General features: G+C 41.4%; 1 protein-coding gene across 1 annotated transcript in view; it reads right to left on the bottom strand.

The window, feature by feature from the left end:
• Positions 1 to 10,732: 10,732 nt before the first annotated feature.
• Positions 10,733 to 18,553, bottom strand: part of Cryl1 (crystallin lambda 1) — a 140,479-nt gene continuing 132,658 nt past the window's right edge. The window contains exons 7-8 of the mRNA XM_015499346.2: positions 12,095 to 12,201; positions 10,733 to 11,296 (exon numbers count right to left, since the gene is read on the bottom strand). Of these exons, the coding sequence (XP_015354832.1) occupies positions 11,183 to 11,296; positions 12,095 to 12,201 (221 nt within the window). The 3' untranslated portion in view covers positions 10,733 to 11,182. The remainder of the gene's footprint in view (positions 11,297 to 12,094; positions 12,202 to 18,553) is intronic.

Genomic DNA, 18,553 nt, shown 5'->3' with positions numbered 1-18,553 from the left:
TGTCATAAAGCTCAAGGGAGTTGTTTAAACTTTCACCCTCTCCAAATACTGCACAGTGACAGCACACAGGTCTGGTCTGTGACTTGGATGACAAAGGCTCTACAAGGTTTCACTCTACCTTCTCACACACACATGGGAATCACCAGCGTCTCCTGTTGTCTCTTCCTCCATGCGCATCACCTTTGTGCACTGGCTCCATTCCACCAGCATCTGGCCTGGAACACTGTGCACCTCTGACCTCCTCCCTGGGCCCCACCTGCCTCCCTTGAGTCCATTCCACCTGCTGCCTGCCTGCACATCCAGTGAGCTAAGATTGGGCTTCACACTTGAATGGTTAGGGAGAAAAATCAAAAGGAGATTTCATGATGTACAGAAATTGTATGAACTTCAAATTTCATTGTCCAAAAACAAGTTTTACTGAAACGTGCCCACATTCATTCACAGGCATTACCTGTGGCTGCTCTCAGGCTACAAGGGAGCCTTGTGTTATTGTGTCACCAGAGACACAGTATGACCCACAAATGAAAATGTTTACTATCTGGTCCTTTACAGGAAACCTTTGCTGATGTCTGACTCCACACGATAGACTGTGATTTTTTCAAAATGCAGTTCACATCCGGCCGTGGTGGCCCACACCTGTAATGCCAGTGTCTCAGGAGGCTGGAGCAGGAGGATTGAGAGTTCAAAGCCACCCTTAGCAATGATGAGGCTCTGAGCAACTCAGTGAGACCCTGTCTCTAAATAAAATAGGACTGGGGATGTGGCTCAATGGTCAAGTGCCCCTGAGTTCAATCCTTGTTACCCAAAACAACAACAACAACAAAGGCAATTTACTTACCATTTCTAGGGTATTTAAATTAAATTCTAAAATGAAGGAGAATATAAGAAAATCCACATGAGCTGGGCATGGTGGTGCAGGCCTGTAATCCCAGTGGCTCAGGAGGCTGAGATAGGAGGATTGCAAGTTCAAAGCCAGCCTCAGCAAAAGTGAGGCACTAAGCAACTCAGTGAGACCCTGTCTGTAAATAAATACAAAATAGGGCTGGGATGTGGCTCATTAGTTGAGTGCCCCTGAGTTCAATCCCATATATATATATATATATATATATATATATATAAATGCTAGCCCTATCTTCCTCTCTAACCTTCCCTCCATTTGTTATCCCCATACTCATGCTGCCTTCTGGCTGCTCCTGTTCCTACTGAGATTGTCCCTTCCCAGCCTGGGCTCTAGATGCAATGTGCTTTCTCAGAGTGGCACAGGGCTGGATCCTCCTTGGTGTTCTCATCCAAAAGGTCTTCCCAATGGCGTTAGTCAGCTTTTTGTCATTGAGACAAAACACCTGAGAATAACAACTTGGAAGAGGAGAGATTTATTTTGGCTCATGGTTTCAGAGGTTTCAGTCCATGGTTATCTGACTCCATTTCGTTGGGTCTGAGGTGAGGCAGAACATCATGGCAGAAGGCTGTGCTGGAGGAAAGCTGCTTACCTCATGGCAGCCAGGAAGCAGAGGGAGAGAGGAAAGAGTCAGGGACAAGGTGGAGTTCCCAAAGGCACACCCACACAGACCCACTTCCTCCAAACTGGTTCTACTTTCTAGGGTTTCCACCACCTCCCAATAGTCTATGCAGCTATAAATCCCTCAATGGGTGAATCCACCGATGAGGTCAGGGCCCTTGCAATCCAATTACTTCCCAAAACCCCTGCCTCTGAACATTGCTGCACTGGAGACCAAGGCTTCAACACACAATCCTTGGGGAGACATTCCTAATCCAAACTACAACACCATGGATTTCACACCATGGATTATACTCTCTGATCAGCACCCATCACTTTCCAATATTTCACTTGTTTATCTATTTAGTTATTCTTATTTACTACCTCCATTATTTAGAATAAAAATTCAATGAAAGAAGAAACCTAATGCTATTCCACACTTTCCCTAGAAACTAGGGCAGCAGAACCTTAGTATCTGTTAAAGAATATATGATGGCAAAGGTAACTGTTAGGGTAGTGATGGTGGTGGTGATGATGGTATGTGGTGACAGTGGTAGTAAGATGATGAGTTAGCACAAATTAAAGTGAATCAATGACTTAGGCTCTAGAACAGAGATCCTGTGCCTAATAGAAGAAAAAGTAGGCTGAAATCTCTACCATGTAGGTTTAGGAACTGACTTCCTTAACAAGACTCCCAAAGCCCAAGAAGTAAAATCAAGAATCAAAAAATGGGTTGGAATCAAACTAAAAAGCTTCTTCACAGCAAAGAAAACAATAACATGAAGAGAAATCCTACAGATTGAGAAAAAAATCTTTACCACACACACTTCAGATAGAGCATTAATCTCCAGAATATATATAAAAAAAAAACTCAAAAAACTTAACACCAAAAAAACCAAATAACCAATCAATAAATAGAAACTAAGGAACTGAACAGAAACTTCACAGAAGAAGAAATACAATTGATCAACAAATATATGTAAAAAAAAGTTCAACCTCAATTAGAGAAATGCAAATCAAAACTACACTGAGATTCCATCTCACTCCAGTCAGAATGGCAATCATCAAGAATACAAGCAACAATAAATGTTGGTGAGAATGTGGGGAAAAGATACACTCATACATTACTGGTGGGACTGCAAATTGATGCAACCAGTATGGAAAGCAGTATGGCGATTCCTCAGAAAACTAGAATGCAACCATTTTGACAGTTTTCCCGCTCATTGGTTTATACCCAAAGGACTTAAAATCAGCATATTATACCTATGTAGCCACATTGATGTTTATATTTAAGCAGCTCAACTTATAATAGCTAAACCATGGAACCGACCTAGGTACCCTTCACAGATGAATGGATAAAGAAAATATGGCATATAAAAACAACAAATATTACTCAGCTTAAAGAAGAATGAAATTATGGCATTTGCCAGTAAATAGATGGAGCTGGAGAATATCATGCTAAGCAAAATAAGCCAATTCTAAAGAACCAAAGATATGAAGATGCTAATTCACAATAAGGGGTGAGGAGCTAGGGAAGAATAGAGGTACTTTGGATTAGACAGAGGAGAGTGATGGGAGGGAGAAAAGGATAGTAGAATGAATTGGACATTATTACTGTATGTGCATATATGATTACACAACTGGTATAACTCTATATCATATACAAAGAATGAGAAGTTATACTCCATTTATGTATGATGTGTCAAAATGCATTCCACTATCATATATAACTAATTAAAACAATTTTTAAAAAAGAGAATGGGAAAAATGAAAGAAAAAAAAAGATGATGAGTTAGCAGATGTGCAATCAGATCTTGTGACGAGACCCACACCTCTGTATATCAAGATGCTTGGGCTGTCTGTGGCATACAACAGACTCCAGGTCTATTGGACCATTGGACATGTTATCAATGCTGCGACCTATCAAACGTGAAACAAATTGGTAGAGGGTGCCAGAAGTTATCTCCTCCATACTCTGGACTTGATGGCTACTTGGTCATCCCCACAGCAGAGAGAATTCAGAATTAATAGCATCAAGGTTTTAAATGTAAAAATAATATGTTTATGGTGAAAAATAGAAGATAAAGAAAATCTTTTTTTTTTAAAAGAGAGAGAGAGAGAAAATTTTTTTTTAATATTTATTTTTTAGTTCTCAACGGACACAACATCGTTGTGTGTATGTGGTGCTGAGGATCGAACCCGGGCCGCACACATGCCAGGCGAGCACGCCACCACTTGAGCCACATCCCCAGCCTAAGAAAATCTTGAAGAAGAAAATTAGAACCAACCAAAATAAGTAAGCTTAACATTTTGATATCCTTTCTTCCAGGTGTTTTCCATGTAAATATGCATATGTTTTGTTCATGATAGATCCAGATCCTCTTTCGAGATTATATAGATCTGGACTGACTTTTTTTTTTTTATTGGACATTATTTTTTATTGGTTGGAGAGTATCTTACATGATCAGATAATATCCTTTTATTTTTGTGGAAAGTTAAGGAAAAACATTAACTGATATGATTTTTTGTTATTATATAGCTTTAGAGCATTTGAGAATCCCTGAATAAGAAACTCTTTTTTAAACTTATATATGACAGTGGAATGCATTACAATTTTTATTACATATATAGAGCAACAATTTTTCATATCTCTGGTTGTATACATAGTATATTCAAACCAATTCGTGTCTTCATACATGTACTTTGGATAATAATGATAATCACATTCAACCATCATTAATAACCCATGTCCCTCTCTTTCTCTCCCACCCCTCTGCCCTATCTAGAGTTCATCCATTCGTCCCATGCTCCCTCTCCCTATCCCACCATGAATCAGCCTCCTTATATCAAAGAAAACATTCGGCATTTGGTCTTTTGGGATTGGCTAACTTCACTTAGCATTATCTTCTCTAACTCCATCCATTTACCTGCAAATGCCATGATTTTATTCTCTTTTATTGCTGAGTAATATTCCATTGTATATATATGCCACATTTCTTTTTATCCATTCATCTATTGAAGGGCATCTATGTTGATTCCACAATTTAGCTATTGTGAATTGTGCTGCTATGGACTGACCTATTTTAAAGGTCCTGGAAGAAAGATATGTGTCTTCTTTCCATAAGAAGCTCCACTGTGATCGATTTTTACCACTTGACAAAACACCTTTTCATGCCATCTATAAACTCAGTGGGCAAGTTGAACCTCCATGGTACTGCAGTTGGGCAGCTCCCTACTGTGCCCACTCTGTCTGGCAAAATGAGCTCCACTCACCTGACCTCAAACTCAAATACTATTGAGCACATACTACATACTAGCCCCAGGGCCTAGTGCCAGGGATGGCAAAAGGAAAAACAAAGAGTCCTTGGACTCAATTCTCTTTGTCAGCCTTCCTGCCTGACACTCTATGTCCATGACTTGCATTTGGAAATCGCTTGTTTTTTATAGACATCTTTGCTGCATGCATATGCTTCACAAATGGTGCTATTTGCACCATTTTTACATACAAGATATTTGGCATCATGTTTACAGAAGTTTCCAGCTTTGTTTCAGTTTTTTTTTTTTTTTCCTGGTGTTAGGGCTTGAACCCAGGGCCTCATGCATGCTACATTTACCCTCTACCACTGAGCCACACTCCCAGCCCTCAAGCTTGTGCTTTTTTATTTTTTCAAAATTGAAGGTAATACAGGCAAAAGAGTACAGATAAAAATCTAAAGAGAAAATGACATGTTGACAGACACTAAATCCAAGTGACTGTAATCCTCCTTTCAGTTCAACCCACAGACTGTGTACTAAACTCTCTGGATGTCAGCCAGGGTAGGAGGAAGGCACCAGAACTAGAAAATGTTAGATGGCCACGCGGCATGGTGATTTAATCGGTGTATAATAAGTTGTCTCTTGAACTTGAACATGAGGTTACTCTCAGAGGGAGGCGTACAATGATGGCAAACTGATGAAATGAAATGAGCACAGGATGAGAGTAAACCAGCTGTATAAGTGTGTGGGTGCAGGGCATCTTCCAAACATGCACAAAGAGGATGTTTGTAAGGAGCTGGATCTGCAGGTCCAGGCCACTCCAGTTCACAATGCGATCATTCTGCTGCATGCAGCTCCTCCTCCAACCCCCTTTCATTCATTCTTTCTTTCAACAGTTATTTCTTTAGTGCCTTCTATGTAGCCAATGCTATTCTAGGGGGTACGGATTAGCCTATGCTAGCCTCATTTCCTCTCACTTTTTAATTCTGATAATTCAGACATCACTTGCTTTAGGAAACACCCACTGACATCCCTTGTCCCCTCACCAGGCTGTCAGGGCTTCTTATGTGATCCTAGGACACCCTGTGCACAGGTCTATCATTGCACTTGCAACTTGATGCTTGTCTCTTCATCCATCCCTCTTGTCTCCGACAGTGCACTCATCATGGTTCAGGTCAACTCATTGCTATAACCTAGACCCTACACAATTCCTAAACATAGAGCTATTGCTTGAAACACATGACCAGGGAACTGCAAGGGAATCAGTGTATTCGCCTTTCTGAAGACAAAATGGTAAGAGAATCTGGAGGGGAGCTGGGGAGCCAGGGCTTTGGTTTATAATTTTAGATTTTTGTGAGGTTTTGTGTGTGGTTTTAGTTTTTAGTTTTTTGTTTGTTTGTTGTGTGTGTGTGTGTGTATTTTTGCTTTTGAGGGTTTTTTTAAATTTTTATTTTTATTTTGTACAATGAATTAAACCCAGGGTGCTTAATCACTGAGCCATATCCCCAGCCCTTTCAGATAGGGTCTTGCTGAGTTGCTTAGGGCCTCGCTAAATTGCCGAGGCTGGCTTTGAACTCATATCCTCCCTCAGCCTCCCAAGCCACTGGGATTACAGGCATGCACCACTGAGCCCTGCCCCAGGGTTTCGTTTCCATCATTTTCATGCAGGACAAAGCATTTCCTTCCTGCCTGACTCATTCCACTCAGCAGGTGGCACCTGAGGATGAGAGGGGCCACATGTGGACAATAACAGCCCAGAAGCATCTACCACTCTTCTTGATCAGAATCCAAGCTACTGAGAACTTTCTAAGTATACTTGGGTCTTACTCTCTGACCCACCCATCTTCCCCATCCCAGTAAATGGCAGCTCTCCATTCTTCTGGTTGCACTAGCCACAGATCTTGCAGTCTTCCTGGACTACCTTTCTCTCCCCTTCTCCCATCCAGTCTGTCAGCTCAGCCTTTACAAGACAGCTCCAGAGTCCAGCCACTTCTTACCTCAACCACGGCCACCCACCTCCTTCAAACCTCTGCTGTCATCTCTGACTGAGAGAGATGATGATGAGAGAGCCTCAGCTTCCTCTACCCAGACCTCAGATAGTCCCTTCTCAATGCAAGCCAGAGATTGCCTTGAAAACCCTGCTTGAAATATTCCTTGCAAGGTATAAGAGTCAGTCTTCAAATTGGTTTTCAAGGCCCAGCCTCAACCCTATCTCCCCTGACTACTTCCTCCCTCCCCCCTGCCACTCAGTCACATGGACCCTTAGCAGCTCCTTGGACACACTAATTCAGATCCTACCTCAGGGCCTTTGCATATCTCACCATGGCTTTTTCCCTCACTTTCTTTCTGCTGAAATGTTCTTTTCTCATCAAGCATTCGACAATTACTTCTTTCAAATTGTGCACAAGCACATACATGTGCAAACACATATCACCTGTACTCCCTATCACTCTGCCCTGCTTTACTTTTTTCTACATAACTACTTACCTTCTGATATATCCTATATTTTTCCAATTGATTTATGTTTTCTTTTCCCCCCTGGAGCTAAAGATAAGGTCCAAGAGCAAAGAGAGCAAAGGCTTTTTTGGGGGGAGGGGGGACTTGTTTTGTTTATTTCTCTGTCCTTAAGACTTGCAGCACTGCCTGGCCCATGGTTAGATTAATCCATTTAAAATTAGTAAAACTGGCATTTTGGTTCTGATATCAGTATTTCAAGTTGTATCATCATGAGAAAATCCCCCTGTCATTCATCAACTGCATATGTACAAACTTTCCCTGGATGACCTAGCTACCTGATGAGCCATTTAGAAGAAAACCACAGACTACAGACAACACTCTTTGGGGCCAGGAAACAAATTATGACTATTAATGTGACGATGTGGTTCCTGATTAGGGCCTATTCTCTGATAGAACTAAATAGAACCAAGACCAGATGCCACCAGATGGACACCACTGCCACCTGGAACCATCATAGCATATGATGTGACAGTACCTCCAACATTATAAGCTGGGAGTCAAGCAAAGTTTCTGATATGAAAGCCATCACTGCCAATCAGGCTTGTGACATGCCAAAGACTAGCCCACTTGTTTTGTGGTGAGGGAGGTTACAACGTGGGAGGTGATGCTCTCATTTACTCCTGGCAAATTGATATCAGACTTTTGAGACCTTCTTAAGCTACTGGTTAGAGTCTCAAGGTTGTTGTCACTTATTCAGGGTATAGGGTTATTGTCTTTGTTCAATAAGCTAAACCTAGCCACACAGTTCAGTCTTCATTTTAAAAGGTCTCTGGACCTTTTAAACTAGACCCCACTGTTCATCTCTAAGATAAGCATGCAGAATGAAACAACAGATCCTTGTGCACATGGATCACTGTGGGTACTTTGGAAAGACAACTGGACTCAGAGACCAACACGAGAAGAACTGAGTGTGCATTACACTGTGCAGATGGACATTTATAGCTTTGCTATGCTGAGAAAATAATTCAGAAAGCCATCAGGACAATGTTTGAGTAGGCTATTTTTTCTAATTAACGTTCAATTTTCTAAATAGTCACTCCCAGGGGAGGAACCTGGCAAACTAATGCATTGAAGGTCAATATTCCCAGTAATATCTCCTGGGGACTGCTTGCCCCAGATGGGATGTGATGAGAAGGGCACTTGACCTAATCACAAACCTGATCCCAGTCTACCCATGGGAAAAACATCAGACTGGTGACAGGGTCCTCAGGGAGCTGGGACTCATCAAAACTCTCATAGTCATGAAACGCAAGATAGACTGAGAAACCAGCACAGACCAGGGGGGCTGGGCATACATGACCATGATGTGCACAGTGGTGTCCTGGACAAAATTCTGGACAGAAAGAGGATTTGAATGAGGAAACAAGAACATGGACTTACACAGTTGCTGAACTCATCAGAATAACCAAGCCCATTAGTAGCAGCCCTAGCAGTAAGAAAGGCCTCCTCACAAGCAGATTTGCTCATTTTTCTGTCTGATGATCTTTCTGTAAAAGTCAAGATTGCTTGGGTTTTTGTTATATCCCTGGCTTTCCTTACAGCTCCATGTCAGAGCAATTTCTGATGAACCAGTTGTTTCCAGAATCATCTTTCTGAAAATGAGTCCTAAACCACAAATGTGTTCTCAAGTTTGAAAAGTCTCATTATTTTCAACTTTTAGATGAGAATCTCTCAGCATTTTCATATCACATCACTTCTTTGACGACTCCTCATCATATATTGTGATGGCTAAAAGCAAGACCAAGAGGCATTTCCACAGCTGTATACAATCATCCCTTTGTATCTTTGGGGGATTGGTTCCAGGATCCCTGTGGACATCAAAATCTATGGATGCTCAAATCCCTTAGTGTAGCATTTGCATGAATCTAAGCATATCCTCCTGTATAGTCTAAATCATCTCTAGATGACTTATAATACATAAGACAATGTAAATGCTGTCTAAATAGCTATTAGACTGTGTTGCTTACAGAGTAATGAGAAGGAGAAAAAATTGTACATATTGCTTTTTGGGACTTTCTGGAACTTTTCCCCCTGGATATCTTTGATCCTCAGTTGATTGAGTCCTCAGATACTGAAGAACAACTCTATTTCAGAACATGCCTAAAACTCACACAAAAATGCTTGACAACAAAAGTGGCTAAAAAGAACTTAGATATAAATGAGTTTGCTCCCACACAGCTGTTTGCCACAAAGCACCATCACACTGCCCCTTAGCTGTGGCTGCCTGGCTCTCCCAGGGCCTTGCCTCTGCATACCTGGGCCCAATAGCCCCGTGGCCAGTCCTTCATTGATGCTATGAGGCAGACAGACTATGTGAGGGGTTCCCTGTGTGCCCCACTGCCCCACAAGGGCATCCTCACGTCAGTGCCCCATGCCTGCATCTGGGGACTACACAGCCTTCGGAATCAGAGAGGCATTGAGAATAGCACAGTGATTCAGCAGACAAGACCAGGGAGGGTGGCAGGAGCCAAAAGCTGTAGGGAAATGCAAGGGCTTGCCTGCTGCTCCATAAAGTAGGCAGTCAGGAAGAATGAGGGGCTGAGTCATAAGAGTTGAAGGGGAGCTTGAAGCTTAATCAGATGAAGAGAAGGAGGAGCCCTCTCTAGGCTGAAATCCTCCTCACATCTTGCCACATTATTTTTTTTTCAGTAAAGTTTTAATATCTGGGACATTCAGATTTCCTTCCTCATTTCTTACCTGGCACAACACGGGCGCCTGACCCTGCTAGCATCTTTATCCATCTCCTGCCTTTATAGCCCTCACCAGGACCACAGCAAGCTCCATTTCCAGTAGGGTCCCTTCTGCTGACAGAATGCACTTGCTGGGATCCTGACCCTACCCAGATTGTTTTGGTCTGAGTAGGTGAATGAATAACTATTGGCATAGCCGCTAGGGTTGTTCACCATCAGGTCCAGCCAGCCTCCCTCCAGAGCTCCTTTCTGGCAACAGGGAGCTGCCTTCCCTCCCAGAGCACTGGGGCCCTTCCCCACCCTCTCCCTCTACTGGGAGGGGCGGCTGACTTTTACCTGTTACCCAAACCCAGGCTCACAAGCCAACTTCTTGAAACTTTCTAGGGTACACCTCTCAAGTACAAGCTCCCCTGTGTATGTGATCCCTCTGGAGCACCAATTCTGTTTTATTCTTTTGAAGAAAATAATGGAATGATGGGTTAAAATTAATAGACATCCTTTTTGGAATTTGCATCCTTTCATTTGCTACCAAAATAGGAGTCCCGATGAGCTGGACAATCATTGTTTCTCAAATGTATCAGACCAGAGAACCACAGGGCCCCATGGAACCAACTTTGGGCAACCCTGGCCTAAACTGGTGGATTTTGACTGAATGATAAAGTACCCAGAACAAAGTATTTGTTTATTACTCATTCATTGTGATTTTTCCAAAATATGCCAAGCATCAAGATTGAACACTGTTGTTCTTGGAAAAAGCATGCAGAAAAGGATGTCATTATGGAATCAAAAACTTTTATTCAGAATAAGCATCAAAATGAAGGTAATTGGCTCACAAATGCAGGGCCACAGACCACTCATAAAGGGATTAGAAAATGATTACAAAAATATTTTAATAGATTAAAATAGCTGGAAACCACAATCACTGGCTGTAAAATATAGACACATATAATTGCACTGAAAAGGTGAAAAATCTTTAGACTATTTGCCCAGGTGGCAGGAAACCCACACCTTAGAACCAAAGAACTATTGTGACATCCAAGTCCAGGGTTATGTCTTCATATGATGGGAGATATTTGGCCTCTGTTGTCATCTGTGGTTAAATGCAGAGGAGTAAGTGCTAGATCTTTAGGGCTTCTCATTGCTTTAGAGAAATTGGATCAAATGCTTTTAATTTTCCCGAACACAACTTTTAATGGAGGAGTGACAGTAGATTACAAGAAATTTACTGGGGCTGCAGCTGACTCTTCAGTTTGGCCAGTCTCATGAGGCAGTCATCCCTCCACTGCCTTCTGGCAGCCAGGTGCCCTGGGTCATCAGGAACCTTCATGCGCATGGCCTGGCAAGGGGAAAAGTGGTAGGAAAAAATGCAGCATGAAGAGGAAATACTTTGCCACGAGTATAAATGTTTTACCTATTTATGTAAACTGTGCATACATTGCTTTCAAAGACAAAAAGCGTAGAAAACCCTCCATTAACACAAGCTTTCCAAATCTTGCTCTTAAGGTCTTCTAGTGACAGCATGCAACATGAACAAAGTCAAGAAAAAGGAACCATCAAAATCAAGGGCTGGGGGTTGGGGGGGGTGAGGCGGGCTGGGGTTGTGACTCAGGGGTAGAACATTCGCCTAACACGTGAGAGGAATTGGGTTTGAGCCTCAGCACCACATAAAAATAAATAAATAAATGAAGGTATAGTGTCCAACTACAACTAAAAAAAAACAAAAAAAAATCAAGGGCTGAGTTGGGGGTTGTGGCTCAGGGATAGAGTACTCATCTAGCATGAATGAATGAGGCACTGGGTTTGATCCTCAGCACCACATAAAAATAAATAAATAAAATAAAGGTATTATGTCTATCTACAACTAAATTCATGCGTGTGTGTGTGTGTGTGTGTGTATTTTTTTTTTTTAATCAAGGTCCAATGGGCCTGGGGTTGTGGCTCAGTGGTCGAGCGCTTGCCCAGCACACATGAGGCACTGGGTTTATCCTCAGCACCACATAAAAATAAATAAATAAAGGTATTACAACTAAAATTTAAAAAAAAAAAATCAAGGGCCAGGATTCCAGCTAAAAGCTCCAACCTAGGCGGAGGGAAGGGAAAAGCCAGCCCACTTCTCTGCAGTGAGTCTACATACCTGATGAACTTTCTCAACTGTGGCCCTGGAAAACTCTGGAACGGGTCCAAAAGTCTTCAGGACACGATTCATGCCTTCACTGTACCTGTCACAGTAGCTTAGAAATCCTAAAATGATATGAAAAAAGATCCATAGTATCAGCAAGAATATTCTACCACTCCAAACTGAAACACCTGGTCAGAGGGTTTGCCTGGGGACAAGTTAGCTACATTCTTCTTCCCCTGGTGATAAAGAAAAACAGAGGTAGGAGATGCATCACCTGTTAGCCCTGGGCAAGGAAGACCCTTCCCATTAGTTATTATCTTGTGCTTTCTCTTGAACCTGAAAATCCTGGGTCCCTCGGGCCTGGTATGTCACCTTCATTGGCATATCCCACAGACACTCAGTTGGCTGATATTCACACTGATTTGCTGAATATCAGAGTAAGCCCTCACTTCTCAGAAAACATTTCCAACTACAGATCACTTAAGGCTACTTATGTGCAGGGCTTAAATACATTGTCTATGAACCAAAGATGTCAAAGTTCAAGTCAAGGTCTCATTCACCTTGGTCATAAGTCATTATCACTTACACTTCAATTATCACTTCAGCAAGCATTTATGAGGTGGTAGGTACCATGCAGATAGGCTGTATTATCACTTGCTTAAGCTTTGGTCAGGTAGGCCTGAGCCCTGAAGCATGCAGGCATAGCTGACCCAGCCCTCCAAAAGCTGATCAATTTCTTGGATTCTAACATGTAGCCCTAGAATTTTGGTGGAGAAACAAAGATGAGGTTTATCCTTTAAGGATAAGGAGGAACAAGCACAATCACTATGGGTCCATGTGGACTAAAGCCAAGGCTCTATTTGAGAATCAGACATCCACAGAGAAGATAGCACAAGTCTGGTCCACCCATGGCACCTGCCCTGGTCCACTCAGCACCAGCTTCCTCCTCACCCAGGGCTGCTATGGCATGTGCTTAGAGACAAGAGGTATTAGAAGTCAGGCCTAGGATCCTGAAGATTGAGATGTCTCTAAGTCCTGGCTGTTCCATCATTCGCCCATTTCTTTATTTTTTTCTTTTTTGTGGTGCTGGACATCAAACCCAGAGCCTTGTGCCTGCTAAACCTGAGGTCAACCACTAAGCCCTCAGGCCCATTTCCAACATCTTTCAAAACCACAAAGCCTTAGCAGTGGGTCATGAGGGCTAAAAAGATAATGAGGGTACAAATGAAAATGCAGAGACCCTAACGCCTGGCTCTCACCTACTCTGTGAAAACTGTGTGTGAAAAAAAAAAAAAAGATTAGTGCTATATACTCTTTTTTTAAAAAAAAAGACAAATAAAAAGCTTCTTTGGGATTTAATTTTGATTGACTTGCATTGATGTGTAAGCCAAAATTCTCTGGGTTTCCATTTTGTTTGCTTCAAATAATTTTCCTTCTCTCTCAGTGTGCTAAAGTCCCTGAGAAGAGACAGTGTTTTGAAGGGTAAAATAGTCAAACTTGCCAACTTTTCTGACATCAGAAACTACATTAACTGATGGATAATTTTTTAAAGAAGGGGTTTTATTTCATTTCACATAAGTATTCACTTGGCAATTCAGAATTCTGGAAGTTTCTGTAAATGTTCCAGGACTGACCAGTAATCTCCGAGGGTTTAATGTTTCTAGAGACCAGAAAACAAGCTATATATTTATTTCCTTTCACAAAGGAAGTATTTACTTTATTTTTTCTATTTATTTATTCAAACAAAAGATGATAAAATCTAAACACAAATCAGGGACAAAAGAAATGAGTAAGTTGGAAAGATATTAAATGAGATGATTTGCTAATTAGCTTTTCTCACTGTGATAAAATACCTAAGAGAATCAACCTAAAAAAGAGGAAAGGTTTATTTTGGCTCACAGTTTTAGAGGTTTCAGTACATGGCCATTTGGCTCTGCTGATTTGGCCCTGTGGTGAGAAAGTGTTATCATGGTGTAGAGTGTTTGTTGGAGCAATGCTGCTCAGTCCATTCTGGCCAAGAGGCAAAGAGAGAGGCAGGGCTGAGCCCCAACATCTCCTTCAAGGGCACACCCTTCAGTGACCTCCCTTCCTTCCACTAGGCCCCAGATCCTAAAGATTCTGCCATCTCCCATCAGCACCACAGGCTGGTGACCAAGCATTTCACACATGGGCCTCTGAGGGACACTTAAGATCCAAACCCTAACAGAAAATTTGCTGTGGCTGCTTATTCACCCACATATAGGGAAGGCAGAAGTTCCCGAGATCCTCTCAGGCATCAACTCCATCTCCTACTCCCACATGAGCAGCAACGCCAGGAGATTCAGTTCATGTGCCACATATCGTCTCTGAGTTACTTTACATTCCTTGAAAAAGTGTTCATCTTTCACTATCCCTGAAATCATTCAAATATCCCAGAGACTTTCTAGAACTCCCCCCCACTGCCTTTTGTAAAATTTGTAAGATTTAAAGGGAATTCATTTCTTCAATGTAGAAATATGGTGAAATTCTTTACAAATACAATTCATAATCCCCCTCCATTTGTTCATGAAAACAATTAAAATTTCTACCTTCCTAATATAAAAACCCTTTCTGTGACATGTACTCCAATCTCTTGAGATGAAGAGTCCCATATCTGTGGCAAAACTAAGGAGCCAGTACCATGTGTGTGTGTGTGCCCCCCACCTTCATCCACAGAGCACCCAGCACCCTGTCAAGGCTCACCTGGGTCTCCCAATACAAGGAGTTCATAATGACCCACATCATGGCTATCATGAACAACAATGTCGCAGTACGTCATGATGGTTACTAGAGTTTGCAACATCTCTCCTTCCACTTTAGACAAAACTAAAAGGGGGCTTTTACTTATTCTCAACAAAATTTTGGCTTATGTACACCATGAGAGGAGAATTGAGTGGAAATTACTCTAAAATGCCAATTTCATCAGAAATGAGAAAAGCACAACACAACCCCCCTTTCATCCTACTATTTCATCCTCACCTTCTATTCCTACTTAATCTAGCCTTTGCCTATATTTTTCTTCCTATACTTCCACGTCCTTTGTTCTCTTGAGTTCCACTCTTCCAAAACCCTTGGAGAACTTAGCTTTTCAATGGCCTCTGAACCAAATTTCTTATTCAGAAAAAGAGAAAAAATAATTGATTTACATTAGATTAGATTTAGCTTTTCATGTGAACTTGGGATTCTTCAAGATTCCTAGGGCGAGGCTGTGGGTTATTCTGAACCAACTACCTGGAGCTGCCCAGGCAGGAAGCCTTTCTGCTTGTCTTTAAGGGGCAGGAGTGGGCCCTGGAATAAGATCTGGGACATAGCTACACACAGCTGACATATACTGGGCAGCCAAATATGCGGCTCTGGGTGTTCAGTTTCTTAGAGACCGCTCAATCACTACCCTCACTGGAGGAGTCTGATTTTTACCCAGTTTATGAATCCACACCTACGTAAATTCACCTGTTTTTTAAGAGACAGAATTTCACAGAGCTTATTAAAGTAGATCAAAAAGGGCCCGAAAACACCAAGTGATATTATCTAATGTCTCCTCTCAGGATCAAATTACCAAACCTGAGTGAGAACTCACCCCAGATCAGGGAGGCAGAAACAACCTGAGGCCCATTTAGAGTCACCAAGCCCCTGTGGCCCCCATCAGCTCAGCTGTTTGAATTGGCAAATTATAGCTCCACATAAATGGACCAACCCACCAGGCATGCATCCTCCACTCAAAAAAGAAGAAGAGGGGCTGGGGTTGTGGCTCAGTGGTAGAGTGCTTGCTTCGCATGCATGGGCACTGAGTTCAATCCTCAGCACCACATAAATTAATAAAATAAGGATACTGTGTCCATCGACAACTAAAAAAAAAAATTTAAAAACAGGATTATTGTATTTTAAAAAAGAAGAAGAAGAAGAAGAAGAAAAAAAGACAGGTGTCTACACAAAAGAGGAAATTTATTTATGAGGCAAGTTGGTAAACAATCACTTACTTACCCTGGAGGTAAACTCCAGGGACTACCAAATCCTGAGACACTGTCCTTTCACAGAAAGAAGAAAATACAAGGATAACCCAAACAGCCAACAGGGACAAAGTGGGACTGTAAAACTCAGCCAAGAAACAAACCAGACATTTAAACCAGGTACCTGATTCTGAGATTTCTCTCTTCCACAGGGAAAAAAAAAAGTTCTAAGCCGTATTTATTCTGTATTTCTCTCTTATGCTTGTGTAAATATTTTCAGGAGGATGAAAAAAATAACTAAAAACAAAAATAGTGGAAGACCAATAAATTAAGCAAACAAAATAAAACTGTATGAAGACAACATTTGTTAAGGACCTAATCTGTGCCAACCACCCAGCTAAGTGCTTCTAATTTCCTTTATTTCTTCATCTTCTTTCTTCCCCTTCCTCCCCCTTTCCCTCTTCTTCTCCCTCCCTCCCCCCCCCCCTTCATCATCTTCTTCCTTCCTCCTCTTTCTCTTTTGGTATTAAGGATTAAACCCCTGAGCTACTTCCCCAGCCCTTTTTATTTTTTGAGACAGGGTCTAACTAAATTGCTGAGGGTCTTACTAAAATGCTGAGGCTGGCCTCAACTTAAGATACTCCTGCTTCAGCCTTCTGAATCATTGGCCTTACAGGCATGCACCACTACACCAGCCTCATCTGGTTACCCATCCCTGGGAATTCCTTACTGTTGTCAGTTCCAATTTATAGGTGAGAAGACTGAGGTGCGCTGAATTTGTTGACTTACCTAGTATTACACAGATAGAAAGTGGGAAAGCCAATGTAGCACCCAGCCAACTGGCTCTACAGGCCAGAACCACTATTCTGAAAGCTCGTCAACTTCATGGCAGAGTAAGCATGCTGCCCTCCTGTTTTTCAAGTACTATTTTATTAGATTAAAAACAAATCCCTAAAATATTTGCACTAGTTATAGATAAATGGTAACTTTTAAGACTAAGAACTCCCGTTAACCTGAGATGCTTAGCTTTATGAAAACAATATCAGCAAAAAACAGAAAAAGCCTCCCCACTCCAATCTTGATATATTCTGGGTGACACTATGAAGAATAATGAACATTTCCATTGGTTCCCAGCCAGATCTTATAACTGTCTAACTCTGGGCTTTGGAATGCTCTGAAGTTGAAAACTACATCCGTCTCCCATTATCATATTAAGCCAATTAGGTCTTCTTATCATAACGGCTTTGTTTGAAAAATTGTTGTGGGCCTCCTTCCTGTCTGCCACCCCACTTGATTCTTGAGTTTCTGATGTCATTGGCTTCTGTTTCTATTTGTTTGAGACTCAAAGCTGTTCTCAGTCCTCTCCCTATCAATTCCTCATGATACTTCAATTATCTTATTTTTCACAAGAAAAAAAGAAAGAAAATTATGGTGGTTATCAGGCAGTGTGTGTATACCTTTCAAATGCTTGAATATGTTCACCACTTATAAAGTCTGGTTGAAAAAAAAACATTTGAAATTATCCAAGACCATTTTAATGATACTTCAAAATTATTGTACTTATTTCCCTTGTATAAAGATATCATTCTTTACATTATCTTCCTATGTTCAATGGTTATCCTTTTACAAAATTGGCATGCCAATGGCTAGGAAGGTCCCTTTGTTCCTTCAGATGCTCTTAGCAATGGTTGACTTTGAGGAAGCTACTGGACTGCATTTTGCATGCTACACATGGCCAGGCCACTCACAAAAACACATGTGCATCTGCCATATACAAGAATATGTCCTGTAAAAATGCCTTGAATTATTTATTGGAAAGTATATTTCATCACTACTGTAGTGAAAATTGACTGAACTATTGCAAAGCATCATGTGATTATAGAACTGAAGTCAAACAGACTCTAAGAGGTCACCGACTGGAACTTCCCACTTCACTGCAGGAATGTCCTCCCAGTATTTAAACATGAATTCTCAACCCACCCACTCAGCATAGTCCCTCCAGGGATGCTGGTTCCAGTTACTGCCAGTACAAGGTGGAAAGCTCAAATCTGACTGCCTGCCATTTCTAGTCTTTTATTCTGATTCTACCCCTTCAAAAGACAGGAACACACATGCAGGTATAGCTCTGGTCACCTTTTCCTGGATAAGCCCCAGTTTCTCAAAGTCCTTTGCTCTAAATCTAGACCATGAAGCTGCATACAATATTCCCTTTCTCTGCTGAAGTCATACATAGTATAAATTTATGACAACACAAGAAAAGCAAAAATAAAAGTTACTTATCATTTTAATACCAAGAGATAGCCACAACATCTAGGTGGCTTATTTTCAGATTTGATAAGTAGCTTTTTTAATGAATTTTAATTTCATATAGGTTTTATTGGTTGTTTTAAATGCCATATAGGTTTTATTGGTTGTTTTAAAAATCTTGTTGATAGAATTCATTCTTGTCCTTCTTAAGTTCTTGTAGAGTTACGAGATCACAAGCTGTAAGGACTCCCCCCCACCCCGC

This window comes from Marmota marmota, unplaced genomic scaffold, assembly GCF_001458135.2.
Source record: "Marmota marmota marmota unplaced genomic scaffold, marMar, whole genome shotgun sequence".
Lineage (NCBI taxonomy): Eukaryota > Metazoa > Chordata > Mammalia > Rodentia > Sciuridae > Marmota > Marmota marmota.
The sequence above is the reverse complement of the archived record's forward strand: the minus strand, read 5'-3'. Positions and strand labels throughout refer to the sequence as shown.